The sequence below is a fragment of the Passer montanus genome, unplaced genomic scaffold (assembly GCF_014805655.1).
Source record: "Passer montanus isolate IOZ18808 unplaced genomic scaffold, ASM1480565v1 scaffold18, whole genome shotgun sequence".
Lineage (NCBI taxonomy): Eukaryota > Metazoa > Chordata > Aves > Passeriformes > Passeridae > Passer > Passer montanus.
The window spans coordinates 4,081,601-4,100,016 of record NW_024365381.1 but is presented as its reverse complement, the minus strand read 5'-3'; the positions used below and the strand labels follow the sequence as shown (position 1 = coordinate 4,100,016).

Sequence of the window (18,416 nt, the reverse complement as noted above, 5' to 3'; positions counted from 1 at the left end):
AAGTAGTTGAAAGCTGATATTATTGAGTGCTGTTAAGGAGATATCACAGACAGACAAAGTAGGACAGAGATGGCTTAAGAGTGGAACGATCACTTTGCAGTTTGGGGAGATCACATCATCTAAAGGAAAATTTAAATGGAAGCAGCAGGCTAAGAGCACACTATTAGGCATTTAAAGTGAAACAGGAAAGGGAGTATGGGCTATAGTGAAAAAGACAGAAGAGTAGTTAGAACTTGGAGCTGAAAAATAGTGGAAGAAAGAGAACTTAATTAGAGATGTCAAAAGCAGAAATAATCTTAACAGTATGAAAATCAAGAGGTACAAGTGGTATGTTTTTAATGCTATTATATATACTTGCTGTTTTTAATGTTTGATACAATTTAAGTTCTAGATCCCCATTTAATTTTCAGACTTATGTGCTGGAGCAGGACATAAACACAAACCTTTAAAGACATATCTGTTTAGTATAGAACCATAGATGTTTGCTTTTCAGGTCACTATGAGTTGACGTTTTGCTGGACTTCTTGTACAGATCCTTTACTTCTGCTCTGGCCTTTTACCCTTTTGCAGCAGATCTATTGATCTTTTGTCAGAAACCTCTGTTGATCCACTTGGGGATTCTGACTTTTAAAAAAGTTTATAACTTGTCTGCATGGGCATGGATTTAATGAAAATGACACAAATTTTCCCACTTGCACCACACCTCTTTCTCTTCCACAGAATGAAATTTCAATTATTTTTTACAAAGTTTACTAGAATTAGAACTGTTCAGAGCATGAAATACCAGAATTCTATAATAGGGACAAAATAACACATATCTTTTTATTAACACACATTTGTATTCATGTGATGCTAGATCAGTTGAACAAATTGAATTAAATAGAGTAAGAAGCAAACAATGCTCTTAAGATATTCTATGCAAACAATTTCTATCAGGAAAGGCGTACATATGTGCCTGTATGAACTGAAACTTTAATAACTTAGGATTTAAGTTTTTTAGGCCCATTAAAAGTCCTGAGGAGAAGTTGACCCCGTCACTACTTTAAATTAAATGATCCATTTGCTGCATTTGATTAAAAGTAGTTTAATGCTATTTTTCAGCAATTATACAATTCTTCCACAATCTTTTTCAAACTACCAACATTTTAGAGAAGAACCTTCTGAAATTCTACAAGGGCAAATGCAGGGTGCTGTTCATGGGGAGGAATAATTCCATGTACCAGCACAGACTGAGTGCTAACTCTGTGGAAAAGGACCTGGGGGTCCTGGTGGACAAGAAACTGTCCATGAGCCAGCAGTGTGTCCTTGTGGCAAAGAAGGCCAATGGTGTCCTAGGATGCATTGGGAAGAGTATTGGCAGCAGGTTGAGGGAGGGGATCCTGTCCTTCTGTTCTGCCCTAGTGAAGGCTGACTTGGAGTGCTGTGTCCAGTTCTGGGCTCCTCAGGACGTGACAGGGAGCTACTGGAGCAGGTCCAGTCAAGGGTGACAAAATGATTAAGGATGTGGAATATCTCTCTTATGAGGAAAGGCTGAGGGAGCTGGGCCTGTTCAGTCTCAAGAAGAAATGACTAATTCATCTTAGTGTATGTGTCTGAAGTGGGAGAAGAAAGAGAATGGATCCAGGCTCTTCTCAGTGGTACCAAGCAACAGGACAGGACAGGAGACAACATGCCAAAATTGGGTCACAGAAAGTTCCCCCTGAACATGAGGAAGAACTTCTTTACTGCGTGAGTGACCAAGCACTGGAACAGATTGTCCAGAGAGGTTGTGAAGTCTCTGTCACTGGAGATAATCAAGAGCTGTCTGGACACAAAGATGTGCCACATGCTCAAGGATGACCCTGTGTGAGCAGGGAGGTATGAACAGCAGAGTAGGTGATGCACTGTGGTCACTTCCAATCTGACCCATTCTGTGATTCTGTAAAAGAATCTGATTGGAAATATTGCCTTGTTATGTGATAAAACACTACAAAATTTCTTCAAAGATCTTTTGAGGATTCTGTTCTTGAAATGACAGAGTTTAATTGCTTTGAATCCTAGATTTAACTAGAACACAAACATCTTTGATGTTTAAAAAAAACTGCAGGAGATTATAGATAATATTACTTCAAAAAAAGTTTTAGATCCTTTTACCTCTCAGAATTCTGAAATTTTATGACATCAGACTAACCTAGTTTAGAACATACTTGAAGAATGTTCAAGAAGGAAGATAAACTAAGATCCCAATTAAACTGCACTGGAAACATATGCTAGAACCACTTTGGGATTAATGTCTTTTAACTTTATCACTTAGTATCACTTAGCTTGAAAAGAGTTCCTATATCTACAGTATGTCTACAGGTTCCATCCCCCTACAATTCCCACACTGGATAAATTAACACGTACCAGAAAAAAAGAAGAAAGAAAAAAAAAAGAAGAAAAAGAGTGAGGGAAAAGGAGAAATAGATGCATAATCAAGTCACATGAATTTTCCTCTTTCATAAAATAAATTAGAAGTATATTCATCTCAAATCTTTTAGAACTGCAGTAATACCAATTATTTTTTGCAATTTTCATTACTTTTGCACAGAAATTAAGCAGTTTTTACAACTTTTATTTTTTTTTTGGAAAAGGAAATCCAAGGAATACATCCAGTTCACCATTGTTAACACAGCCTTTCATGTGTGAAAGTTTTGAGGAAGTTAAGAATGAACCTGTCAAATTATTCTATCAGACGAAAAGTTCACTTCCCAGCTCTTCACAGAAATGAAAGCTAAATATGACAACAGGAATAATTTACCTCAAGGCAACTTAAGGTATAGATTTACAGTTCAAGAATATCTGTGTGGCGTGTGCATTTCTAGTTGTGGAAGGTTATAACACATTCCTGCACTCCTACCTAGTAAGCCTATGTTGCCAGATTATGCTGTTGTGTACAGGCTTTTCCTGTGTTACTAGAAACATTCTCCTGTATTCTATACTGTGTAAAGAATAGTGTTGGCCCTCCTTTTGAAAATCACTGATTTTGTATTGTTAACGTAGGAAAAAAAAAAAAAGACACAGTTAAAATAGAGTTTAAATAGAATTTACCTTCAAAAATAGTCCTATTTTATCTGTTCCAGTTCTAAGATGGGGGTAGCTTTATCCTTTATACTCTTTTGCTTTCTATACGTATTTCTTTACCTTACAGGTCCTATCATCTTATTATTAACCCTGTTTTCTTTATGATAAAGAGATTGAGGAGAAACTAGTTTTGGTTCCAGAAAACCAAAGTCTTTCATTGGCTCTTTTCTTATTCAAAATTCTAAATAATTCTACTCTTGGTGAGAAGCTCATTAGGATCTCTCCAGAAACTTTGTTGCAGATTGTACAGCCCTACATCATCAGAAGTTAAGTCTTAGTCCCTTACATTCATAGTGAAGACAGTTACTACTCTTCTCAATATTACTTCTTAAGAATTTGGGGAAAAAAAAGGGAGCTTCATGTTCCTGTAACTTTAAAATAGGTGTTTTTTGGTTGTTTTTTTTTTTTTCTCCAAAAGTCTATCCTAATCCTATTAATATGATATTTCAGGAAGAATATGATAATATCAATTTTGGAGATTTGTTTTTACATTATTTTATGGAAGAATTCTCTGAGTAACAAGTTTTTGATTGTAGGGTTTATTAGTGAGGAAAGGCTGGGGTTTTTTCCCCCCTATTTTAACTACAGATAATAGTTAACTCCTACTTTATTGATGTGTGTGTGGTAGTGATTCTTTTACAATATGTTCATATATTATGGGTTAGAGTTTGGTTCAATGTAGCTTTCAGAAGACCTTTATATACCAACATTTCTTGAAACTGGTAATTATGATTTATTTCTATTTATTTGAAAATTTACTAAGAAGTGAAAATAGAATTTTTTATTTTAAAAAACTTTCTTAAAAATCCAGATGATTTTAAAATTCTGAACATATATAAAACATGTTCTTGTTAGTCAGATAAGGTATTAGAATGTGGATTTTTTTAGCTGAATGTAATGCCATGAAAATGTAACTTGGATTTCTAATGGTCTTGATAAATGCAAGTAATATCAGGTAGTTGTCCCTCAGGTGTGGGCTTCATGCTACACTAATACTTATGTACGAAGTGAACTATGGTTCCTTTGCAACAGTAGTGAAATGCCTTTTAGTAATGTTCTTTTTTTCACCACAGAACAAAGCCATGAATTTCTGCCCCAATCTCTTGACATTGCTGCAGCTCTCTACACTTGTCTTGTGGCTGTGCATAAGAGCATTCTGCAACCACTGTTGATATTTGCAGGAAGGAGTTCTGCTCCTGTCAGTGGATTTATCAGAAATTACAGATGGAATAGCAATTACTTTGAAGTGATTATACCATTTGTGCTATTGCTTACTGATTTACAGTCAAACTAGACTACAAAACAGGAATTGAAAGCATAATTATTTTTACTGAACACTGTCAAAAACAGCATTATCAAATTTTTTGAGATGTTTCTGTTATCATATACTAGTCTATCTCAAAGAAATAAACCCCCATTTGCTCTCTTGGCAACACATAATAAGTTGATGAATGTAGTTCACTTGGGGAGTTAAAAATGCATTGAAAATAATGGGCCATAACATTCTAGGGTTAACATTTATTCATAGATGATGCAATTAAATAAAACAGGCATTAACTTCAAGGTCAGTCAGGGAAGTAATAAAAGTGAATATTTTAATTGAATTCTAATTGCCCCCCATTGGTACATGTAAGTTAAATAAAATAGATGTCAGTCCTACAAATTATAGTTCCCTTCCTAATTAATTTTTTAATTCTACATAGAGTCATCCAGGCCCTGGACCTTGTTGCTGGTTTATCCATCCATTCAGCTTCCTTCACATCCATTGAGGATAAATTTGGAGGATGTGGTACTAAGAATTTACAATACATTGTTCTTCTCATTAGTCTAAGCCATTTTAAGAATTTGAATCAATAAAGTGTACCAAATAGAAGTATAGATTTTAAAAAGCTATTTTGTAAGAATAGTTCCAGATACTTTATTATACGAATTGTAGCAACAGACATACAGCTTCATCTATGAGTGCATAGCAGAGATTGGAGATGTGGATTACTGTTCTGCAAATTGAAAGTTGCATTGCTTCATGATGCCTTTACCAGACAGTCTCTATTCAATATAAACCTGTTGGAAGCTAAAAGAAGTACTATGTTTCTAAATACATGCAAGCTGTCCAAAAATAGGATTCTGCTGAGATAAAGGAAGGATACATTGCACTTCACAGGTTTTCATGTAGGTGTGGGATATCACTAAAGAGTTTACCCATAGTGTATACATAGGCAATTTATTTGTATTTAATAAACTATTTGTATCATGGTTTCCTTTAAATTAGTGGTTTGCATTCATTACTGCATAGAATATATGTCCATATTACCAAAGAGAACCTTGTGAAAGTGTGTCTGGTTCTGAGAACTTCTTCCCTTCTCATATGTTTGTAATGTATCCCTTGGTTTAAATTTAGAGGAAATCAATCTGTTTTTATCAAGGAGACAAAGATTGCTTATCTTAGCAAAGTAATTATATTAAAGGAAGAATGTTAATATAAATGTGTGAAATTATACTGTAATTAAGTTCTCTTTCATTTACGTCAAGAGAAATTGCTTGTTTGGCCTAATACCTATCTCATTATAATCAAGGACAAAGTGATAAGCTGATGTAAGTTGGAAGAGAGCACCAGAACCATTTGAACTATTGAAATTGAATTAATATATTTCAAAACTATTTTCACAAGAATAAATTATGATCACATATCTAGCACATACATTTTTAGTCTGTTAAACAAAAAGCAATAAACCAATACAAAAAGGGAATGGAGGGCGGAAAAAACCTCAGTCTTTTTAAACTTTAATTATTAAGCAGTTTAAAAGCATTCCCCCACATCATAAGGGAATTTTTAATGTACTTTAATGAAATATTTAAAAACTTTCTTAGTGTTGTGAAATCTCATTCACTCTAACTTGTTTTAGCTTTACAGGAATTTAAATACATGAAGATCATGATTGTAAAAATTAAGACACATATTAGCTATTTTAACTCAGCAATGACTTTATATAATAGTGTACTGTACATTTATATAACAGCTTTCATCATCAACAGTCTAAAGTGCTTTGCAAGGTACATATTTTAGAAATTGCTTCTGAATGGAGTAATTTTGGTGGCAGCTCTGTAATGACACCTCTTACTGTATGAAGCAGTAGAGTAGGAAAAAATAGACAAGTATTGTATAGTACAAAAAGGAGCCCAAACCACAATAACTAGGAGTAGTGAAAAATGGGATAACTGAAAATTTCACAGTGTTCCTTCAGTTTCAGGAGTTATAATTTTGTTTTTTCTCATTTGCTTCATATGGTAAGACCTTTTGACAACTTTGTATCAAATCCAACTAGCATATTTACTTGGTTGAAGATGTCAGCTTTTGAAACAGTTGTTCCTGGATTATTTTATCCCACTGCTCATTTTTGCCAGTTACTTGGTTTATCCTGAGAAGTGACTGTTAAATGCCATGAGCTGGCCAAAACTAAAAAGTCAAGAAGTTGAAACAGGAATACAGAGGACCAAATTAGAGCAGCTATCAAGTGTTAATAGGGCTTACTTTTTTTACAAAGAAAAATAAATCAAAATGTAGACATCATAGAGAATATTTTGTGATGCATATAAAGGCACAACATTTAATACATTCTATAGGCCTGAGTTTTCTTTATATCTCCATCCTTTTTAATCTTACATTTTATAGTTGCGTAGAACACACTAAGAATGGGATTTGGCAAAAGAACTTTTCATTATAAGCCTGTGTCCCTTCCAGTTGCAGGAAGCATACAAATGTTAAATTGTATTTTAATTCCATAGGTATCTACAAAGGTAACTTCTGACTTAAAGAGTAGTATTTTTATTACCATGGACCTGTGTGTTTACTTCACTGGTTAGTGAAATTTCTAAGAAAGGGATACAATAGCTTTTCCACTTGACATGTAGTGAAATGGTAACTAGCTTTGTGTTTCCATAAACCTGGAAAATATTTGCCAAAAGATTAGGGAAAATTCTGACTCAGTGTATTTTCTTTAGGATAGTAATTATTTTAGATAATGTGGAGTTTCTAAGGGAGACGTAATATATTTGAAAAAGAAAAAAAAATAGACATTTCTTGATGTCATAAGAATATTTCATAAGAAATATTTTTACATTTTTGGGGTATTTTGCAGGTTTAGATCCAGATAAACATCTAGGAAAAACAATAGGTGAAATGGAGCCTGTTCTTCTGGAGGTGAGTATAACTTAAAGGATATTCATATAGTTAAACTTGCAGTTAAAAAGAAACACAGGCAGAAATTCAGTAAAATTTTCATGTATTGTCTGTAACAATGCCAGTTTACCACAATTCCTCATCCTTTAGCGTGTTAGATACCCACAGTGATGGCATGTCTCTTAAAAGGGTCTTGATGTAGCTTTCAGTATAGACTGTCTAAATGTCCACAAAATACTTTTCATTGTTAATCTGGGTAGTTACTGGTCAGCCTAGCTTCATAAGCAGTTTGTTTTGGAACACTTAAGGGTATGGCTAACTTGCAGAAGAGAAAGAAAAAAGAACCAGAACTTTAAAAAACTTTTTTCCTACTGAAAGATAGAGGAGTTACATAGTAATAATATCTTATGTTTAAATCCATTTTTTAAGTTATTTACATGGAGAGGAGAAGATAGGTAATTGCTGCTTGGGAAAGCTGGCAAGAAATATTTGAGGTCCATAACATTCAAATAACCTAACCTGAAGAGATGGGATTGAGATGGTTCTTGAGATTTGTTGCTTCAGACCTGGAGAATCTGCCCAGAAATCTTCCCCTCCTCCTCCCTGGCCATCTGCTATGTAAACCAGTTGGTATACAATCCCATTCATTACCTTTTTTTTGTAAGTCTTGTTTCACTTATTTCTTAAAGTCATCTCAACATTCTGCATTCACAGAAAGCTTCTGTAATCAAAATTCAGGTTGCAGCCTCAGTGGGATTGCAGTTGAATAACTACTCACTTCAGCTGAATCAGTCTTGATTTCTTTAAAACGGTAGCAGCAAGTTTTGTAATTTTAATTGTGCTAATAAGAAGTATTCTTGTGCATTTTATTTCACCATCATTAATTTTTAAAAGAAAATAATAAACTATGAAATCCAAAAGTAACTGGTATTTTTTTGAATTGCATATGTTCATCATCATGTTTGATATCTTAATTAAAGTATTCTTACTTATGTGGTTTCACTGAAATTATTACTGTTACGGTTTAACACTTCTCAAAACCCACATTTGGTGATTTTTGTCTTTTATTGATACAACAATAAACAAAGCAATGACTGCCTAAAAAGGACAAATAGGGCATTCTGGCACTTCTTGCAAGGCTTGTCAGGCCATTGTAGGGAAGACTGCACAACTGAATATTTGTTCATTTGGCTGTTGCTTGTGCATATGTATGCTATGAAAGTCAAAGCCATTACAAATACTTTTTTTTTACTAGATACTTAGTTGGCTTTAAGGCCCTATAAAACCAAATCATTAACTATAAACTGAAGAAAAATACTTACGATATGAAAAATACTCTTTTGCAAACCAGTGAAGTTTTCAGCATCAGATGTTCTGGCAGACAGAATATGAAAACAAGGAGTTCACAGTTTCCAGTAAGGGAGAGAGATAAAATTAAATATTCTGACCATACCATATAAAACACCATAATGAATTAATATTTAACACTGTACATATCCAAAACTGCCATGGCTTTATATACCTGTGATCTTTGATTTGTACTCTATTATCTCACCAATAATTTCAAATTTTACAGTAAATTTGTTTTTCTTCTTGAGGTTTTTTGCTAATATTGTTTTTTCCTGTTCTTTGGAATTGTTTTTTCACTTCTGTGGTGACATCTGATGTTACTTTACCATAGTTGTTTATTCAGCTAGGTTGCAGGGTATTTCATTACAGCATTTTTCCTAGTGTGATATGCAAGTTTCTGAGAATTTTTGCAGTTCTGTTTGGAATTAATAAAGTAATGTTCTCTATGTTCTTCAGGTCTGTTGAAAATCGCTTTATATCTGAATAATTTCAGTGCCCAGAAAAATGCTAATATCTTTGATAAAGAGCCACAAGATGTCATATATGTTGGGTAATTTGGGACTTGTTGGGAGTATCTTTTACTTTTAGCATGTATTCACAAAGTTTAACTTCTCTGGTACTGCAGATCTGGAAATAGAACTCACTCACTTCTTACTTTTTTTTTTTTTTAACTAAACATTTACATTAAGGAACAGTCAATGATACCAAAATTAACTTGTATTACTATAATGCACCTGTTAGAATTTGTCTTTTGGATATATAAGAAATAAGCATGAACTAGTCATTCTTCTTTTAGCAAAAAATCTCTGGTTGAGGCATTATAAGTGTGGTGGTTAGAAAAAATCCTCAATAAATAATAAATAAATCAGGAAAGCCCTGATTTCCTCCACTCAGTTATTTGACTTTGAAAACATATTATTACCTAAATTTTCAGTCTTCTGATTTACTTTATTTTATGTGTACAGTAGAAATTATAATGATTACTGACATAAAGGTGAGGTGGTTTTTCTGCAGTAGCAGCAGAAAAATGGAGGACTAGTGAGTGGGAAAAGCTTTTTGCATTTTTTTCACATTACTTTCAGAATGTTGAACTTAGGAGTGCAATGATGATCTGCCACCCATAGTTTTAGCGGGGATAACTATTACGGGATCCAGTACATCAGCACTGCAGAAAGGAAAGTTTTTGAATTATTGCTTTTTTTCTAATTGATAAATCTTTGATTAGTTTTTGAGAAGTGGTTGCTAGATAATTGCTAAATTATTAAATTACTTTCATGTCCCAATGTTTCCTCTGTAACTGAAGTCTCAGTTTTTTACACTAAAGATCTGTCAACTTATGTCTCAGTTTGTGATTCCCACTGTCCTTTGAATTTGTTAATAGAATGGCAAATGGACATTAAGGTTATATTTGTAATTTTGACTCTGGCAATAGGCAATAGGAAAATGTTTATTTGTATGCTTGCCTCAAAACTTGATGAGAACATCTTGATGTAAAGAGCATTTCTGTAAATATGAGTTTATTAAGTCTTACAATTTCTGTCTGGGAACAAAGTCTTCACTTGAAAAAGGAAATACTTGAATTCAAATATTTATCTTTGATTATGAAAGTTAAAGAAGGAAGCTTTATTCCTTGTGTTTCCCAAGGTAGGAGGAGACTGTTCTTCGGGTAATGTTTGGACTGGTCATTTATATCTATTTCGTTTATATGTATGTCCTGTATCTCATTGTGCACTTAGGATAAACTTTGTGTAGCCTGGAAGATGGTTTCATCATAGATTTCCTTTGGAGTTTGAAGTGGACTTGCATTACTTGCAATTAGTATTGTTTGACTTGTAAATGTGCAGTTTTCTGGCTCATCTGTACTAGAAGGCAGATTTAGCAATCATAAAACTTAAGAGTCCATGCTGTTCTATTATTATTAATGTAGCATCTAATTTGCGAACCCAAATAATTGCTCTTCAAATAATGTTAATATTCTAAATTATTAACAGGCAAAATTCTCATGCCATTGATGACATTTGAAAAATATTACTGACTTTATTAAATGAACGTTAAGGATCTGTTCTATGAGCTGCTAAATATCTTTTGGTCCCGTTGACATTTGTGAGAACTGAAAACCCTTTAGCACCTTGTATTATTGGTGTCAAGAATGATGTTGAAGCCAGTGACATTGAAAATGAGAATTTCTCACAACAAAGATAGGAAATAGTCTTAGATTTTCTGAGTATTCAATGTTAATTGCCAATAACTATTCTAGACACTGTTTACATGCAGAGCTACCAATTTGAAAGTGATTTGTAAACAGTCACTCCATGTTTTCACTGTGGAAAGGTTGCAGTTAGAAAGATCTTTCCTAGGTTTCTCTCTTTTAATTTTAATAGTTTTCTTTAGGGTTTTTTGGTTTGGTTTTTTTTCAACTAGAGTAAGAATAAAAGGTTTTGACTAACTGTTTTGTAGATTGTCCATTCTTGTTGCATCAACATTAATTATTCCTGATGTATTTGTCCTATAGAAACCTTGTTGCCATTGTTGACAGATGGAGTTCCCTTTTATGTCAGGAGTGTAATTTTTTAATGAGCATTTGATTAAAGGTTCTCTTTTGCTCCCTTTTCTTTGAAAGAAAATGTGAAAGGGAAAATTAAAAGTAACTCTCATAACAAGATACTGAAAAAATGTTTCAAACATGCTCCAAAAGAGATTTTGATTTTATATTCACATAGAACATTACCAAGGTATTGTTTTCTCAGAGCATTTTCCTTTCTGTGAAATAATGGCTGAAGATGATTCAGGCCTTTGGTTTAAGTAACTAAAGTTATAAACACTCTTTGCAGTTTTTAAGTAAGAAGCTTTGAAAGAGAACTGTAAAGTAACATGAATTACATTCAGCTTCAACAATAAAAATACAGTATCATTTGCATATATGTAATAGACTTGCTACACAAATATTCTAGAAACCATATAAAAATGTAATCTACGATGTATAAATATCTCAATCTTATATTTTCCTCAAAAGAAACAGCAGATTTGGAATTATCTTCTAGCCTCCAGACATATTTTTTTCTAGCCCTCTGATGTTCTGGAGAACTGTATTTCTACTTTGACTGCAGAAGCATCATGGGTGGGCTTCTGTTTCTCTAAGGAAAGGCATAAAGGGGTTAAATAAATATTCCCAAAAGTAATATTAGTGTTTGCAATGTCATTAAGGACTGCAGTTCAAGTTCTTATGAGTCACTTAAAGCAGAACGTTAGTGCTTGTTTAATGTTAAAAAACCTGGACAGGGCTTGACTTGAATCACTGCAGTGAACTTTACAAGGTGATATAATCTGCTGCTGGGGACATGAATTTCTGCTGCAGACAAAGAGAGGGTATCCCCATGCTCAGATCTGGTGCTTGATTACTATCTATCAGTACAGTACATTGAAACAGTAGTACAATAAGCCACTGAGCAGTTATGCACTCCTTACTCCAGCAAAAGAACTTCAGTTCGTGCTCCACAGCTGCTCATTTGTAAAGCAGGAATTAATTAAGATAGTCATGTCTCATATTTTGAATGCTTCAGTTTTTATCCAGTTAAGTATTTGAGTGAGATATCCAAAGCTTCAGGAATATTAATAAATATATGTTGATTTAGAAATTATATTAAGTACAATTTATAAACAAAACAAGATGTTTCTCCTTAGATCTTGCTTTAGCTTTTTGCTTTTGACTTAGAAAATTCTCATTTGTTTTGTTAGATTTTTTTTAAGAATATTTACCTAAACATAGAATACAGATTCTGAATCTCTTGTCAAAAAATGTGTTCATTGAATACTTCTATGTGAAGTGCTACTCCTTGTGTTGACTCACAGTAAAAGTTTCTTCTCCAAGTGAAATAGACATGCTAAAGGAAGACAAGTATGGGAGTCTGAACAAGATTTCATGGCCACTGAGAAAGAGGAACTAGGACTCAGTTTCTTAATCTAAATATTACAGTGCCAGTTCTACTTAAAATGTAACACATCGGTCATTTTTAATCACTGTAATAGGCCTACAAAGAAATCAAGACCTGACTGTATGATGATGGGTTTTTTCAGCTTTGTAATGTGTAATCTTTTAGAAAGTATATGTGGTTTAACCCCAGCTAGCAACTAGTATGTACTGGTTTTGATATTTTCAGCAAAATATGTTTAATAAACTTCTTTAGTGTACATGTTCTTTACATATTTCAATTTCTCTTTCTTGCTAGCTCTCTGAGAAATATGGAGTCCATGTTTGTGGGGAAGGAGGAGAATATGAAACATTCACTCTGGACTGCCCTCTGTTTAAGAAGAAAATAGTTGTGTAAGGAACAGTTTCTTCTGTCTCATTATATTAAAGCAGTGGGAGCATCTTAAAATTTAGTTTGAGACAACTAGAGGTGGTAAGAGGTAACACATGGCATCTGCAGAGGTAAAACATGTTCTTTAAGTTCATGGACACTCATGTGGTTTAACACTGGCAAAGTCCTCTGGAAACCTAAATCAATACCTGACATGATGAGGCGTTCATAGAGGGCTATAAACTTTTTAGACATTTGCACTTTCGTTTACTTGCTGATTATGGCCTGCAGTAAAACTGGTACCTATACACTGACACTTTTATCCTTTCATGAAGTGTGAATTGCCTGTAATATTTATCTTTCATTACAGCTAAATTTGATAAAGTGCCACTTCAGTAGCTGTGGGTTCCATTAACTGTGTATATGTGTGTGTATAAGTTTAGTAGCTTAGAATGATAACAATAAACACTTTTCTTCAATTACTAGAGGATATTTTAAATACAAACTTTGTATGAATCCATCTCAATTACACTGAATAGTTTATTCCTTTGACATTAATTGCTAAAATCTGTGTAGTGAGCTGTGGAAAATACTTGTGTCTTGTTTCTTATAAGTCTGTTAAGTAGCTAGGCCTGGCTGCTTCCAGTAAAACATATTAACTGCTGTTCTTTTTCTGAAGCAAGTAAACAGACCAGTAATCATGCACTGGTGATTGATTCTCAGTCATCTTAGTGCAGGTCCAGATTATGGAGCATATGGACATGAGTAATGTTTTCATGGTGCAGGTCCATTTGTTTCACTTTTCTGTAAGACTGGGATCTGTCTGTGTAAGGAATAGAGAACCAAGAACTGTTAGCTCCATTTCATTGCATGGCATTTGGGAGGAGATCAATAGACAAAGTGGTTAAAGCATTGGCAGCTAATCTTGGCAGATGTCCACTGAAATACTGGTTGATTGTGCCCTTGGTTTGGGATCAACCGAAGAGCAGTTTAAGTAGGAATATATTATAATATATTCTAAATGTATACCTGGTTATCAGTGATATATAGACAGTTCAATTGACTAGGAAAAGCTGAAGCAGAGGTGGTATGGCTGAGTTGTCTTTACTTCTCTTGGTGATACTCCAAATAATAAAAGTAAAAAATAAAAGCACAAGAAATACATAAAAGAAATATTTAAATTAGTGAATATTTAATAATAAATATGTGGCACGGTGGAATTTTGAACACTTCTTCAATGAATTTTACTGTATGAACTTCACAAGAAAAATATGTTATAGTTTCTTCTTTAAGTAAGTTATTAATTTTTTTCTACTTTGTATTCTTGCTTTTCATATACACTGAATCTAAACAGACTTTGTAATCATGTTAACTCGCTTGTAGTTTCCAAATGTTTAGATATACATGGTTCAGGTATGCATGTCTCCTGGTTTCAGCTAGGCCAGGTTTAGAGTTTTGCAATAGCTGGGAGGTGGCCTAGCCAAGGACACTAATGTTATTTGATAGGACCTCACTCTTTGCCAGGGTTGGGGGAAAGGGACTTAGGAACTCTCTCCCTCTCTCTCTGAGAGAGGAGTGTTCCTCCCAGTTGGAAAAACCTGGCAGTGGGGGAGCCATCTGTATTGTTGATTGTAGCAGGGTTCTCAATGAGTGTATTTGAATGTGAATCACTCACATTGTATTCTTTTGTTATTAATATTGTGCTGTTATTGTTCATTTTCTTATCTCACTGCTGCTACCAGTAATTTGTTCCCATCTGAACCCATGATCTTGGCCTTTTGTGTCTCCAATTCTCAACTCCATCCCACCACATGGGGAGGGGAAAAGAGGGTCCGGGGCAGTGAAAGAGAGAAGTTCGTGGTTTTGTAGAGTTTCAGTGGGGGCATGAATTTGGGAGTACGGTTCCTAAAGCAGGACTAAATCCTGATGCAATTTTTAAAGCTTAAATGGTGTTGTAAGCATTGCAACTTAGAGGTTAAAACCTGTCAGGATTTTCAAGATCCCTAAATTCCTGAACAACTCCAAAACATCTCCTGAATTAAAAGTTTCTAAGGAAGACATTAAAGAATATTTTTGCCTTCAAAACAGGTATGATGGATTAATCCTGGGTGGCTGCCAGGTTCTCACCAAGGTGTTCTCACTCTCCCTCTTTAGGAAGAGAGGGAGAGAAAATAAGATGAAAAGATTTGTAGGTGAAGAAGAGAGCAATGTGATGGCTTACCAATTACTGTAATGGGAAGCCACATTCAATTTGGGGAAAATTAATTTAATTTATTGCCAAATTTAATAAATAAAATTTTTAAGAAGTAGAATAGTGGGAAGAAAATATACCTTCCCACCTTGTTCTTCCCAGGATTAACTTCACTTCATCATTCCTGACTTTTCTACATCCTCCCCAATGAGCAGTGCAAGGAGGTGGAGAATGAAACTGGTCAGCTGGTAACAGTGTTTGCTGCCCGCTTCTCTTCACACTTTTCCGTTGCTCCTGCTTTGAAAGTCTTTTCCATAGCTCTCTCATGAACTGTTACAATGTGTGTCCTTCCCACCAGGCAAGTTCTTCAAGAACTGCTCCAGTGCATGTGCTTTCCATGGGGTATGGTTCTTCAGGAACAGACTGTTCCTCATGGGTCTTCCACAGGGCTCAGTCCTGTCAGAAAAGCTGTTCCTGTGTGGGTTTCTGCACAGACTCAGTGTGTGTATCAGCTCTGATGTCTCCTTCCTGCCTGCAGGGCAGCAACCTGCTTCACCATGGTCTTTTCCACAGGCTACATAGAATCTGTTCTGGCATTTGAAGCACCTGTGCTCACTCCTTCTTCACTGCCCTTGGTGTCTGCAGGGCTGTCACTACCATGTTTTTCTCACTCCTGTTGCAGCATAGTTTTAAAATATATTATCACTGAGACACCCCCAATGCTGCTGATGAGCTCAGCATCCCTTGGTCTCACATCATAGAGACCACCTCTGAACACTAACCCCTGCAACCAAAACATTGCCACATAAACCTAAAACATGAGAAAATCTGGTATGCCTTTCATTTATAACACTATTTGCAAGTAGTGTTTTCGCTGGTCAATGATTTTAGTCCTCTCAAGATTGGCAAGATATGTTTCTACAGTATATCCTTGCAAAATATAAAAATATGCTGGCTCAGGAAAAAATAAAATACAATCTTGAATGTTACTTACTATGGAGAAGTGGGAGTCTCTTTAATGTAAGACTGTATGACGAATTTTACTTCTGAATGTTAAGTTGAATTCTTGCCATTCTTCTCTGTCTTCATTCAAAAATGTACCTCACAAAGGAAGCATGACAGATTGAGTGAAACATATATTTGAAAATAAACAATATCTAGTAGTGAAAGCAAAATCTTACAACCTAAATATTGAACAAGAGTCTGATTGGGGTTTATCTGGTTTTCCCAGGTAGTCTATTATAATCTAGTTTTCAGCTTTCTCACTCTCAGTGTTTGAAATTATCAAACATTTCCTGTCCTTCTTATGCTGATTCTTAAAGTACAATTAATCAATGTTTCTTGGAATTTTAAAGATCTATTTCTCATCTATAAGAGTACCATCTAATATCTACTCTTGTGATAAAGGCCTGTTTGTTAATGGAATGCAGGATAGTTTTATCTTTTGGAAAGTAAATTGTCACATTTTAAATATTTGGGAAATATCATTTTCCTTTATATACCTTACTATTACCTCTGTGTTTAGGCTTGTAATTCTAGGTTTGGAGTTAAAAGCAAAATTATAAAATTATAATTTCTGTAAGCATGAAAAAATAGTCATGTTCTGAGAAGCATTGATTGTACTCTCAGTCTTTTTCTAGCTTGATGTGTTTGTCCTGAGAAAGTTGCACTGTTACAGAAAGTTACAGTGTTGTAAAATGATTGGATGCTTTCTAGATAATTGAGAAATCTTGAGAGATCAGATGATTTTGATTTCAAAACAAATAGCTGATTGAGGCAGTTTTTCAACTGTTCTTCATTTTTTTCAGTCTTCTGAAAATTTCCTTAACAAAATTCATGTGTTTCCATTACAATCAAACATGATACATCTTAGGTGGTCAAGTTCCTACTCAAAATTCAGGATTTTAGTGTGAAATGGCCTTATAGAATTTATTGGGGTCTCACAAATCATTGTTTATCATTTTAAATCTCTGCTTTTCCTGTGTTTTGAGTTGGTTGGGGTTTTTTACTATTTTCCAAGCTGGATATGACATGTCAACTTCAGGACTTGATTAGTTTTGCAATTGGAGACTAATTTGATGTAAACAGAACTATTCTGCTTTCCACCAGTTTTTGGTTTTTTTTACTTATTTCTATTAGAATTAGAAGACACCATTGTCACTTGAAAAGAATTATTTTAATCTGAAGGAACTCTATATAAAGTATTTTATATCTTAAATAAAACCAATATTTTAATAATAAAGAATCTTGATAATTACTCTCAAGAATGAATCCGAGGCCTATTCATCAAAAGACTTTAAAAGTTTTCTTAAAGTGGATCTTCTTACATTAAAGGTATTTATCATTATTTTGTGACATTTTGTTATTTTTAAATCCCGAAACACATTTTATAGAAGAGATATTTGTGTTAATTTTACACTTTTGTTGGGATCTGGCCAAAGCTTCAACTGTTTTGAGTTTGCATTGGTTTTATGTGGTACTACTAGAAATCTATCTATATCATCTCTTTGAACACTATGAAGGTACAAAGGGCATCATGGTTTCTGGAAAATTATGTTTGTCCCTTGCCTTACTTTCAACAACTTTCAGATTTTCTTTTACTGCATCTGAATTTCTCTTATGTTTTCCTTGAGTTTCTCACCTTCTGATGTTTGTTTCTTAGAGCTACCTTTTTCTTAAGTAGTAAAACTGTGCAGATGGATATAACAGATACTGCCTCTTGTGAATCAAAGTGTGACAGATTGTGTCTGTAAAAATGAAAACTAAAATTAACTAATTTGAATCAGCACACAGGAAGTTTAACATTGTTACCAACACATTTGGCATTAAAAAGTTGTGTCTAGTAGTCTTCACTATCAGATGCAAGATGGCTGGATCAGTCATTTTCTCAGTATGCAATACTGTATGTTGTTAATACTTCAGAAACTAATCCCTCAAGCATTATCAAAACAATGGACTTTTGAAAAATTTCCTGTTGATGAAATTTAAAGATTGCTTTATGTATTAGTCTCTGGAATCTAAAAGACAGTGTAGTTTATACTTTCATAGACTACAGCTAACAAATTCTCTTGATATTGGTCTGGGAGTGTGGGAAAAGAGTAGAAGATTGGCAAGGAGGATTGTAAATACTCTCAAGTGACTTGCAGCTGGGGATGTTAAAAATACATGTATGGTAGTAATTGTTTTGGTCTCATGTGTTGGATGAGTAGAGCATCTGTGTTTAGATAACATAGGCCTGTTATAGACTATGGGGCTCTATTGAACACTTGAGATTCCTGCCTGGCTGTGGGAAAGATGA

The 18,416-nt window shown here is 34.2% G+C and overlaps 1 protein-coding gene across 2 annotated transcripts in view; it reads left to right on the top strand.

Annotated features, from left to right (window-relative positions):
- DPH6 (diphthamine biosynthesis 6) overlaps window positions 1–18,416 on the top strand; it is a 188,078-nt gene that overhangs the window by 48,446 nt on the left and 121,216 nt on the right. For both annotated transcript variants that reach the window (XM_039705473.1, XM_039705472.1), the window contains exons 6-7: window positions 7,239–7,300; window positions 12,856–12,950. In XM_039705473.1, the coding sequence (XP_039561407.1) occupies window positions 7,239–7,300; window positions 12,856–12,950 (157 nt within the window). The remainder of the gene's footprint in view (window positions 1–7,238; window positions 7,301–12,855; window positions 12,951–18,416) is intronic.